Source organism: Populus euphratica, unplaced genomic scaffold (assembly GCF_000495115.2).
Source record: "Populus euphratica unplaced genomic scaffold, PopEup_1.0 scaffold97.1, whole genome shotgun sequence".
In the NCBI taxonomy this organism is placed as follows: domain Eukaryota; kingdom Viridiplantae; phylum Streptophyta; class Magnoliopsida; order Malpighiales; family Salicaceae; genus Populus; species Populus euphratica.
In genome coordinates, this window is record NW_011499981.1 from 88928 (window position 1) to 101817 (window position 12890).

Consider the following 12890-nt stretch of genomic DNA (forward strand, 5'->3'; position numbering starts at 1 on the left):
CTGAACATGTATAGTATAGGAGAACGATGATAGTTTAAGTGCACACACTTGACTTTTTCCTCTGCTGGTTCAGTAAAAGAGGAAAAAACCCAAGCTATCTGCTTGGAGAAGCTGACGCAAACCTGGAGGAGGTGAAACCAGATAACACAATTTCCCTGGCACTGAGAACATAGCCGTGCCTGCAAGTCTGCTTAAGAATTCCCCTCGCGGAGCTTAGGAGTCAGGGAGTATTGCCAGTTGCTTCCCAACGAAACTTTAATGTCCATAATTAAACCTGATAGGCAGCTTTTACTCCGAGTGGTATAAAAAATTATCTTATTAGGATAGTCTTTAGATCCTGTAATTGACCTCATCCAGTCTAACTTGAAAGCCTATTTTTTGTACTATCAAAAGTTCATGGAAGAACGGCTGTTTATTATACAATTTTATTTAAAAAAAAAAAACAATGGGGGGTTTCATTAATTCAATCCATTACAGCATGTGAGAGAAAGGTGGAAGAGGATGGGACAACACGCAACAGTCCCAAACACACAGATAGTGTAAATGTCTTCAAAATCACTTTGCCTTAGCTACAAAGGTTGGGTATACACACTCCAGTTTCTGGATTTTGTTGTTCCTTCCATATCCTCCCGGTAACTCTTAGCTTCAGCTCCTTCCTATCCCCACCAGAGAAGAAAAGTGCCATGTTTCGTTGAATAATGAGACCGTCATGACTATCCCTGACTTTCCTGTGGCTATCTCGAACACTTTGTGGGGTGCCCTCCCATGTCAGTTTCCTGCCATGTCCCCCGACCTCAAGGCTGTAGCTATAATTCCGAGCCTCAGTCTCATCACCCATGAAACGGAGGAATGCCATATAAACAGGGGCCATGCCAAGCTGGAAAGCTTCAAAGTGAAGGCAGAAGTACTGACCAAAACAATGGAAGACCTGACAAAAAAAAAAAAAAGAAGCAGCAAGCCATCCATTCAGATTCAGGGGAGCAAATAAAGAATATGCACAATCCATCAGCGAATATTGAATAATAATTCTATAACAACTATGAACGTCATGGCGTAATCCAGGAAAAATGCAAGTCGAGGTTGCTGAACTCACATGAGCGCAGACAAAAATCAAATGAAAGTCAATGACTCTCATTACTCTCCATATCCTATCCCCATATAGGCTACACAGTTAAGCAAATTGAGTTCTTGGTATCACACTGACAGCCATAGTTACTCCCTTCTTTTCTTTTCTTCTGATATTTTGGGGAGGAAGTAAAATCCAAGTGTCAATACTCAATACCAAACTACATGCAGGAAGAAAAGCCTGCAGACTAATTTAGTTCACCTAGCTTCAACAAATCTTTCTTTGTGCAAGGATCTGAATTTGGGAGGTTGACAGCCAGTGTAAAACTACTTGCCTCTTATATGGCAGGGATCCAAATTCAGTTTCTTTTCATCAATACCTGGAAAAAAATTTATAGAACTCCTTTCCATGGATGGTTTGTCAACTGTTAATTCAATTACGTATTTGAAACGCTAATGATGTTTACTCCAACTGGTTTGGAACTAAGGTTTAGCAGAGAGGACATAAGTTGGCTTCAAGTTCCATATGTCAGCACCCCCAGTTAGAGAAATATTCTATAACAAATTAACCATGACTTGTAAAATTGTTCTACATGCAAAACTGGTTAAAGAACATATAAAGCAATGGTAGAATTACCGTCAACATCCAAGTGGCATTCTCCACTTCACGGGGATTAGACTTCACATAGCGATGGTTGAAAGTGCATCCTGTATGCATGTCCACCTTGTGATCATCCCTTAGATGCGCAACCAGGAAAGGAATATCTCCAACAACAGAGCATTCTGATCCAGCATAGGGGCAATTATATGGTCTGAAGTTGCAAATTGCCTCATGCTTGAGCTTGCTGTAATATGGAAATATCTCTGGGCACCCCAAGTTGTAAAATTTGCAAGGAAATTCCAGTGACTCAGCCACCTTCTCTAGGGCTAAACACCTAATGTCTCCGAGCTCCTGCCTGCAAGTAGGGCAGCGATTTTGTACCCTTGTTTTACAGGTGGAACATAGCGTGTGCCCATTGTGACACTGCAAGGGAAGTGACATTCAAAATCCATTTCCTAATGTGGGTTTGCAAGCAAAGTTTAGCAAACACAGCTATATTAGCATTCCCCTCCAGGATTAACAAGAGAAAGTTCAGTATAGAGGCAAGAAAACTGAACAAGGCCAAGAAGTGAACAGGGTGAACTAGATAAGAAGATGACAAGTCATCATGAAAATGCAGCAGGGAAAGATAAAGCTGGATACCTAAACTACATAACAGCGAAATAGATCTATCACGCCCATAACTTGCAGTTTAGCAACAGAAGCACAGGTGAGCCATCACTGCTTCAACAAATCAATGTCTAATTCCAGAAAAGAAACCCTCAACAAGAAAGAATTAACATATGAAGTCAAAAAAGCAGTGTCGTGTGATCTCCAGACAATATAACCAAATACGAAATTCTCATCAATTCCAAAGCAGATATACTTGACAGCTTATGTTGCAATTGATACGAACAATTAATTGACGTAAGAAAGCAACAATCCTAACATAGGAAAATTAAGATGTCACTCCAGGCAAAAGCATTATCTTCTGAAAAAGGGATCAAGGATCTCATGGATTGTAATGACTCAGCTTCAGGAATGCTCGAAAATAACCATGAGAAGATCATCGCCTAGCAAATCCCACAAAGCCATCACACAGTTTTAGTCTAGACAAACTTCCTCACATGCACTCGAATTCAGCACTAATCCATCCAAATCACCTCACCAAAAATTCCAAAATTGTTTTCTCACTAAAACAGTCCAAAAACATATTCAATTCAATAACCATCAACTCTAAAACAACACATCATCACCATCCACGTGAAATCACCAATGTCCTTAAACTCAATTATGCAAATCCACCGAAATCCATCATACACCAATCAAAATTAACAAAAACATCAACAAAGAAAGCAAGCAAACAAGACCAGATGAACTCAAAAACCGCAAAGTTTACATTTTCATAACAAAATAAACACGTCAAAGAACAAACCTGATGGATTGGTGGGTACATAGAATTGGTACAAACAGGACATTCTAGCAGCTCATGAACACTAGTTGCAGGAGCAATCGCAGTAGGACCCCCAACACCAATGGTATTACCGTTGTTGTGGTTGTTGTTTACATTGTGAGGCTTTGATGATGCAAATTGATGCAGGTGGTGTTGTAAATTCTGGTGATGGATCTCATCCTCATCAAGTCCATCTGATGATGACACGCATTCAATGTTATCAAACTCCATTACAACACAAATTTTACCCAAAAGAAACCCTACAAGCCTACAATGGCAAATATTCAATATTGAGACACAACCCAGTTGAAAAGATTGGATTTTCAATAATAGGCATTTTTCATACTTATATCTAAAGTTTCGAGCTTTTTAGTTTTCTTGAGAAAGTTTTGAGAGAGAGAGAGACAGAGGCTTGTTTGGTTCGTCAGAACCCCCCTCTCTCTCAAAAAAAAAAAACAAAAAAAAAAATTCTTTTACTGGCTGCTCTCTCTCTCTCTCTCTCTTCCATAGTTTTGTTAAGGCGAGAAAGAAGGATGACCGTTGGATTTGAAATTAAGAGAGTTGGATTAAAGATCTAATTGTTGTTAGAGGCTTAATATTTGTTTATCTTTTTTTAATTACGGTGATTTTGTTAATAAACTCATTTGGAAATTAACAACATAAATTAAAAAAAAAACTTTTGAACATTATAGAACAAAATAACTGTTAAACAGATAAAAAGAATTAATGCAACTATTTAAATCTATTTTTTTAAGGATTTTTTTTAAATTAAAAATGTCTACTAATGAATTTATAGAATTTACTAGTAAATCTATAAATTTAATACATGAGATTTACGGGGTAAAATCTTTTAAAAGTGATTTCAATTTTTTTATTAAACTAGTCCCTTTTTTTCTATAAAAAAATAATTCCTTATTCCATTTAATCTTATATTTTATGTTCAATGTATTTTGTAAAAGAATAAGTCAATTGTTTTAAAATTATTAACTCGTAAATCATAAGTTTAGAGCAAAAAAATATAAAAATAAGAGGAAATCATATCCCATCTAAAAACAATATAAAAATATTTTTATTTAAACTCAAATATTTTTTTATAATCTTCTTTCATTCTTTTTAATCGTTTTTCTTTAAAATAAAAAAAAAGGTCTGGATCCTGACCTGCTAAACAAATTCGGCATCCTCATAATGTGATTTGCTCGAAAATCTTTTTCAAAACCACTTCTCGAAAAGATCTCAGATATAAAATTGTAGGATCGTTGAAACAAGGATAAAAAAACATCAACAAAAGATTTCAGTAAAATATGTGTAAAATTAGCATTATTCTTCAGTATACAACTTTATATGATCATGGTGTTTAACGATGCCGCATGGTTTGGCTTGTTCTTTTAACCAGTTTTTTTCACAACCTAGAACATAGTTTTGAGAAGTTAAATGAGATTCATACCGATCCAAAATGATGTTTCAAGATTTTTTAAAAAAATAAGTTTAAACATGGTTGTGTTGATTTGATATTTTTTTTACAAATATAATGGCAGAACCATGTCAGGATGTTTTGCTTTCTTTCTTGCTTCTTGCATAGAACTCGGCAATAAGTTGACATAAAAAATCTGTCTTTTCTGTACACTTTCCCGGTTCCATTGTGCCTTACGCAATCGATTGGATAATATAGATAATAAGTCATTGAAAAGATTTCGAAGAACTACTTTCCTCCAATTTCCATTTTCCTTGAAGGTTTTGACTCAATCATGCTTGATTTATCATCAGGATAAAAGACAAGCTCAGAAAATGTCACATAGTTCAAGCATCAAAAGTTGCTAAAAAGGAACTCTGCATGTGGATTACCTATTGTCAAAAGTGCAGCTCCGCCCTATCAAAGGTCATAGAGCATAGGTGCTTATTGAATTGTGCAGGTAAAAACATCAATAAATCTATACTGCTTGAACATGACTCCTATTTTATGGAGTCGGAGGTGATGAGGGACACCCCACAGTTGTAGGACCTGCCACAAAAGATTTGTTGACAACTTTAACCACAATCCTATGGCAAGTTCTATGCAGCAAATAATGGTGGTCTTAAGCAAGCAATATAAAAACAACTGAAAGTGTCAAAGCAATAATTTAATTCTCCCATAAAATCATGCTGAGAAATGGGATGGGAGAACTTGATCATCTTCAGCTGATTTGTATATATAGTACAAAAATATTAAAATTCTGAACAGTGGTTGGGCAACTGCACAGTTTTTGAGGAATTATAACATGAATGCAGAATTTAAATTTATTAAATTAATGTGAGCTTATTATGTACAGGGATGTGGTGGGAAGAGGCTACAAATACCATTCACCAGTAAATTACATGCTGGCAACTATCGAAGGAAGCTCTGATTCCACCTCTGGTTCTCCATCAGAACCCTCCATGGTTTTCTATGTTAAGAGATCAACCAATTAGCCAAAAACAGTATGGACGAGGATCATGAAGAAGGATTATTTTCTAGGTATGCATGCAAAGAGATTAATATGCACCTTGGAAGACTTTAATTTTTCTTTGGAAAGATAGTGATCCAACGCACCCCTTCCATAGAGTATTGTGGCTCCAATGCTGCGTTCCTCAGATCCAATAGCCACTTCATCAACTACAACAGCATCTATAATATCATCCCCTGTTCTAACATCAGGAATCTGCACAATTTAAGATGCAGAAATTGGATTATCTGAAAATTTCAATTTAGCTACCATTTCCTGAATTATCAGATAGCAGAGGCATCCACAGTTAATAAACACCACAATCATGTTGAACCAAAAGTGTTCAGAGCTTTGTTTCAGGTTCTCACAGGACATTTGGTAAGATTAAGCCTGGGCATGCCTAACCTAAATGCAAAAACCAGGACACCTCGTGGTAACATAGTGTTGTTGCCAATCATCTATGAGGTTTTTATTCTGTCTGGCTCTTTCTTTTTCCATTGGCCCTTGAGAAAGTTATACTTACCCCACCCCGTGGATGGGCTCCCTTCTCGTCAATGCAAAGATAATGGCATATTAACCTAGACCACCTATGGATTGGAGGTAAGTGCCTCATGAGCCATTGGCACATGGACGAATCCAATAAATTCAGTTTACAGCAGGTCAATCCAAAAGGAAGAAGCTCGGAACTGAAAGAGACTTAAATACGATTATAAGTCCATCTTTCAAATACACCGAGTGAGGCTTCTTCTCATAATATAAACTTTGGACTATAATTGGGAATTTAAAAAAAAAAATACACTGGGGCAAGAAATGCTATACCTCATACATGGAATCCATCAAGATGTTCTCTAATATGGACCGCAAGGCCCGAGCCCCAGTATTTTTGGTTATTGCTTTTCTAGCAATTGATCTCAAAGCATTTTCCGTCACGTGTAGCTTGACCTGAGGGGGGAAAATGAATTAGATGGCTTTAAAACTAAAGATGCTTAATGGCCTAGCAAATTGAAAGAGAATAACCAACAAATTCATTAAAACTACAAGGTTTCTTCATTAAAGCTACAAGGTTTCTTCAAGAAAGCATCTTAAAGAGAGGGTGTCTTGGGAAGAACACTTACATCATTCATTTGGAACAACTTCTTATATTGCTTCCCAAGGGCATTTTTTGGTTCTGTCAGAACCTACAGGACATTATTTCCAGTGAGGAGTGACAGAGAAGACCCAATAAACAAGGTGGTCATAAACAATGAGAAAACTTTTTACAAGCATATTTAGACCAAGTACATCAATTACTTCATTTCCACCAAGCTGGTATAAATGCAATCAATGGAAAAGGGTTGAAGTCTAGGATTGTAATCCATGACATCAAACAATTTCAAATCACTCCATGATTCAATCAGAAACATAGAATCATTAAAGAGAAGAAATTCATGATTCAATCAGAAACGTAGAATCATCAAAGAGAAGAAAACATATGTTGAATTTATAAGAAAGAACATCTCAACTATATATACCTGGACAAGTTGATCCTCAGTGAGAGCTGCTAAACTGACAAGGATGGGAAATCTTCCAACAAATTCAGGTATCAAACCATACGAAACAAGATCGCTGCTTTCAGCCTGGTATAGATTTCAGTTCATATAACATGTGATCATCTAAAAGCTGTTAGTAGCAAAGACAAACACTGGTAGTTGAATAAAAAACAAAAGGGGAACCATAAAAGCTGTTGCTAATTGAAGACCAGTTTTCACTTACAGTCTCCAATAAAGATGATGTCACAGCAGTACTTGTAACACCACCTGTCCTCATGTTTGCGCGTACTGGTGCACCAAACCCTATCGAAGAATCTTGGCGCCTGCCATAAAAATTCACTTACATTTCCCCTTTCTACAAAGGATTCATATATTTTACCACAAAAAATAAAAATAAAAAATACAGGGTGTGCGAATGTAAAACCTCTCAGAAATGGTCTTCTCCAAATCAATAAAGGCACCACCACATATAAAAAGAATATCCTTGGTGTCGATCTGTTAAAACATAGATTATAAAATATCAAGAAAAAATGCAACTGCAGCAGCTCATTTTTCAGGGTCACATAAAGACTTGACCATACCATGTCTATAGTTGTCAGGAATTTCAAGGTTAACAAAACACATGCATAATATTATGTAGATAATTCATGAACCAGTCAGATGCATGTGTTACAAAACATGCGATGTGGTACCTGAATGTTGTCACCTCTAGGATGCTTCCGAGCTCCCTTCTCTGGAACATTGACTATCTACATCAGAAAAAAACCATGGCTGTAAACATACGATTGTAAAAAGATAACCAAATAAAAGTTAACACTACAATAAGCAAATCTTTCCATGTATAATAACTAAGTGTACAGATGGATCATCTAACTAATTCATTAGCAACATGGTAATAGAATTGTGCCGATAGAGTTATAAAGTTATTCTAAATCAATCTTTTTCCAACAACTTTTGGCAGAAACACTTACTGTTCCTTCAAGCATTTTCAATAATGCTTGCTGAACACCCTCCCCTGACACATCTCTGCTAATGTTAACACTCTCAGACTGCTTAATGAGAAGGCATAAGACATAGAAATAATGTTAAAAGGCGAACATAATTTTTGAAGGAAAAGAAATAAAGATGAAAATATTGATGGTAAAATGGTGGACATAACCTTTTTCGTGATCTTGTCAATTTCATCTATGTAAATGATGCCCTGCTGAGCAGCTGCCACATTATAGTCAGCAGCCTGGGATATGAAGAAAGAAAAGAAAGGAAATGGTTAAGACTTGTTCATTCACAGTAGGCAAGATAATACAGAGTACAAGTGGTGCAGCAGAGCCATCTTTTTGTACTGATGCTCCACTGAAAATTTAAACATGCCAAGCAAAAAGAAGTTCATAATCATCAAGTGCCAACTATATCATAATATGTACTTTTCCTAGCAGAAATTTTCAGTTGCCAGGGATCAAAGGATCATAAGCAATTAAACGATTGCTCATACAAAGAATGCTCAATTTTTCCCTCTCCCAATGAAGAAAAAAACAGTTAAAATATGAAAATAAGTCTCAGGAAAAATCAAAACCATATACCAAGACAGTTTAGCACATATCCACACTAAATCAGAAAATCACAAGGATACTAGTTCATAAGTTTCAAGAGAGTAGGCTAAGAATCTAAGACCGGCCAGGCAAGCAACAAGTTAATGAAACAACCAAAATGGCACTGGACATTCATAACGATAAAGGGTAACAGCTTTTCACATGCAGAGGTCCTTGAAACAGAATATAAATGAGGTTTTTTGAGAACTCACCGTCAGTAGTTTGTATAATATTGACTCCACATCCTCCCCAACATATCCTGCCTGCACATAACATTTCATGGAAACTTAATCACCTTCTCTAACAAGATTTTCTAATACGCATATATTAGCAACTAATGTGGGGAAAAAAAAACAGAGAATGTAAAAGCAATATGATCATGTTTGTCTCTCTAAAGAAATGTGCCTATTTCATTTCAAAAGCATCAAAATTAATGTAGTTTTTTGCACCAATCCAGAAACATATATGCTGAGGCAGAATACTTAGCAGTACACAACTAATCTGGATGTGAGTTGGGTAAATGAATTAACTTTTAAAGAAAACCTTATATGATAAGCAAACTTCTAACAAAAGAAATTCTAAGGGCCATCCCTCAACAGAATCAAACTTAGATGCTGATTGATTGCATAGCTGTTCAACCATCTAATAAAATCCATTTGAAGATGAGAGAAAAAAAGTAAGAAAAAAAGTTCATAATAGGTCAACAACTAAAGTGGAAATCACCAACTTGCCTGAGTCAAAGTAGTTGCATCTGCAATAACAAAAGGAACATTCACAAACCGTGCCAAGGTTTTGGCAAGTAATGTCTTCCCTGTCCTTGAAATGAAATCAAAAAGGGTAAAGTGAGACCAGTAACTAACAGTGTCTAAAACAATCAATTTAATAGAAATTCTATTTTATCCCACAATTTACATTTAGGATGAAAACAAGACCAAAGGAAGATTGAAGGAAGCAGTACTAATTCTTCTGTAGTAAAAAAGGAGTGGAAAAAGAATCAATATAAAAGCACCTTTCTTTTAACGTTCACAGTCAAAGCTTTGGTGTCAATTGAGAAGAAAAGTTAAAACATCACAAAAAGAAGCACAATTAAAACCTTGACAGAAGTTTCCATGACCAGAATAATCATCAGTAGCTATTCTATCATAACAAAATCATCAACTGTTAGTGACCTTTATCCATGCATGTAGGACCAGCGTCTATAACAGATATTATCAGTCAATATAACATGTAAACACATGAAGAGAGAAGAAAAATCATAGCACAAGAACAACTCTAGATTGCTAGGTTTCTCCTCAGACCTTGTTACTATTACCATTTAAAAGTGACTACAAATCAATTATTGAGACATAAAAGATGCAGTGTTCAAGAACATTGAACAATCAGAATATGGTTAATGACAAATTACCTGAACCTGTTGGCCCCATTAGAAGAATGTTACTTTTCTCAAGTTCAACTCCGTCATCATCCATGGTATCTGCTTTTTCATTGCCTGAATCTGTGTTGGACCTAACTCCCCACGTTGTACCAAGCATGTTAAATCAGATAGTTCCCATAAAACGCATAATGAATAAAAAAATTACAAATCATATCAGCACAAAACATGACCTAGCTATCTAGTACTGACCCCATGATCCAAAGGACTATCCAGCACTAATGTCCCCAGAGGGGATAGTCATGTTTGATAACTTGCTTATTGTATGGTAAAAGGTCAGGTACAAGCCATGGGCAACGGCAAGGGGAGTACATGGAAACCAACATGAGTTGTATCTGCTTTTTCATTACCTGAATTTTTTTCACACCTAACTCCCCAAGTTGTACCAAGCATGTTAAATCAGACCTGAATCTGTGTAGCACCTAACTCCCCAAGTTGTGCTAAGCATGTTAAATCAGACAACTCTCATAATAAGCATAATGAATAACAACATTACAGCTCATGTCTGTACAAAGCATGACCTGGCTATCAAGTACTGACCCCATGATCCTATAGACTATCCAGCACCAATGTCCCCAAAGGGGATGGTCAAGTTTGATAACTTGCTTATTGTATGGTGAAATCGGGTACAAGCCATGGCCAAAGGCAAGGGGAGTACATAGAAACCATTCAGTAAATGTGACAGGGAAAAGGAAGAAAAGATGCAACAATGACACCATTTTTTATAGAATTGAAAAGAAGACAATAAATGGTGCAAAAATGGAGTCATTCAATCGATAATATTAATTGCACATATTGAATTTCGTTGCAGCTTGTGTGCATACTATGATGTTGACCTAATCACCACGTAAGATTGCAAATAAGAAGATTATATGTTTGTTTTCTTTTCTCCCTTCTTTCTTAGGAATATAGAAAAGGTTAGTTTCTTATCAAATAAACCTCTATTGTCATTACTGTTCACTACTATTCACTAGCTCTGGCGCTACCAACGAAACTAAGGCCAAACACACAAGGCGGTCTAAGGAATACAACTAACCATTTTTTAACAGACTCTAGATAGATTCTCTTGTAATGATTGTAAACAGCAACTGAGAGCACCTGTTCAAGGAACCAAATTAGAAAAAGAGAAGAGAAGCGCATAGACAATACTGAAATGACTCAAAATGGCATGCAAGCATAGGAGTGCATATGGGTTGTCCATTGTATACATGCATACTGAACTCCAATAAACAATAAGACAAAATTCAAAATACAGATAGTTTTCCCTTCTTCACTTTAAAAAAAAAAAATGACAGTAATGGCAACATGTATCCTTTTTATATTGCCATAACCATTGCCCCATAAAAAGCTGTCTCAAGAAATTTCATTAAAGCAAGGAAGCATGAACAAAATATGACATGTAAAACTAGAACTAATTAAAGATAATAAACAATCCAATGACAGCCTTTTTTTTCCAAAACTACTTCAAACTCAATTTTTAGCCGCCATAACCGAAAATACAATGGCACTGACAAAACAATCCAAAGACAGCCTTTTTCTTCCTAAACTACTTCAAGCTCAATTTGAAAGCTACTTCTATTGCATCTAAGAGCAAAAAAAATCATTTTTCACTTCCACACACATAAAAATCACTCCAAAAACAAAACAAAAAATAACTAAATGCCAAACCAAAATAAAGAAACCTCACCTTCTTAGCTCTCCGTTGTCCAATAACAAAGTTATCAAGTGCCTTACAAATCTCTTTCGGTGTTGGAAAACTACTCCCCAGATTTGACCCACCCCAGTACCCGTCCTTTGAACCAGACCCACCTCTACTCCATACCTTGAAATCCCCGCCTCCATCACTCACCCTCATCTTTGCAACACCATCACCAGGTGGTTGCCACACCTCTGGTGGGTCCCCATAATTAGACCCACCACCACTATTACTACTCACTGTCTCTCTCCAATTTCTATCAGAACTACTGCTTCTACTTCTCATATTTCCCAACAATTGAGTACTCTTTTCAAAAAATTCCCCACGAAGTGAAACGGGCTTGAAAGAAGTGAAGTGATAAGGAGTATTTGCAAAATGGTCATCCCTTGTTGCAATTTTGTTAGCACAGTGAGAGCTAGACAACCGACTGCCCACATGCATGTAATTGAACATGAAGTATCTGAATTGAGAAGCAGTTACTTTAGGGGGTTTGCATCTAACTGCAGCAAAAGCCATGGTGATGGAACTTTCCCACGAAAGTTAGGGAAAATCAAGCTAAAGAGAGTACAGAAATTAAGGGTTCGTAGAAGAGCCAAGATTGGAAATTTGCAGAGGGATTTTGGATAATTTGGTGTGTATTGAAGTGGGTATGCTTTGGATTTTCAAATTGTCATGTATATTGAGAATTTTGCTGCAGAAGATAGAAATGAAGGGGCAACAAAGAAGGGGAAATTAGGATTTGTAGGGTGGTCAAGATTGGAAATTGATAGGGGGCATTTGGATAATTTGGTGTGAATTGAAATGGGTATGTCCTTGATTTTTTTTTAGTATCTTGTCTAGGTGGAGATTTTTTTTCTTTTTTTTTTCTTTTTGGTGAATAATTTTTGTAGTTATTATAAATAGAAATTAAAATTAAAAGGAGAAATAGGGGGAGATTGATTGGGCTAAATGGAAACACCTTGTAGGATTATCTGCTTGTAATGTGTTACCTTTATATATCCATGGGTAATCTATTAATTTAGCTCCTGTAGTTTTATTCAGTCAGCAAATAAGTCCCTGTGAACAAAATTGGTTGATTTGACTTTGTATT

At 36.2% G+C, this 12890-nt stretch overlaps 2 protein-coding genes across 3 annotated transcripts; both read right to left on the reverse strand.

The window, feature by feature from the left end:
- Positions 1-359: 359 nt before the first annotated feature.
- On the reverse strand, positions 360-3559 carry LOC105139753 (E3 ubiquitin-protein ligase SINAT5-like). The gene is made up of 3 exons (XM_011046326.1): positions 3081-3559; positions 1703-2089; positions 360-928 (listed from the first exon to the last, which is right to left on the reverse strand). Exons 1-3 carry the CDS (start codon positions 3327-3329, stop codon positions 566-568), a joined length of 999 nt encoding a protein of 332 aa, XP_011044628.1. The 5' UTR covers positions 3330-3559; the 3' UTR covers positions 360-565.
- A 1641-nt stretch (positions 3560-5200) lies between these two features.
- On the reverse strand, positions 5201-12681 carry LOC105139758 (ATP-dependent Clp protease ATP-binding subunit clpX-like, mitochondrial). 2 transcript variants are annotated; one of them, XM_011046337.1, is made up of 15 exons: positions 11792-12681; positions 11141-11202; positions 10078-10178; positions 9404-9483; positions 8885-8935; positions 8246-8320; positions 8058-8135; positions 7779-7835; positions 7511-7581; positions 7310-7409; positions 7069-7173; positions 6673-6735; positions 6377-6499; positions 5665-5773; positions 5201-5518 (listed from the first exon to the last, which is right to left on the reverse strand). In XM_011046337.1, exons 1-15 carry the CDS (start codon positions 12314-12316, stop codon positions 5499-5501), a joined length of 1620 nt encoding a protein of 539 aa, XP_011044639.1. In that variant the 5' UTR covers positions 12317-12681; the 3' UTR covers positions 5201-5498. The 2 variants fall into 2 exon arrangements, with proteins under 2 accessions (XP_011044639.1, XP_011044638.1); XM_011046336.1 differs by having other exon boundaries at positions 5618-5773; positions 11792-12680.
- Positions 12682-12890: the final 209 nt, after the last annotated feature.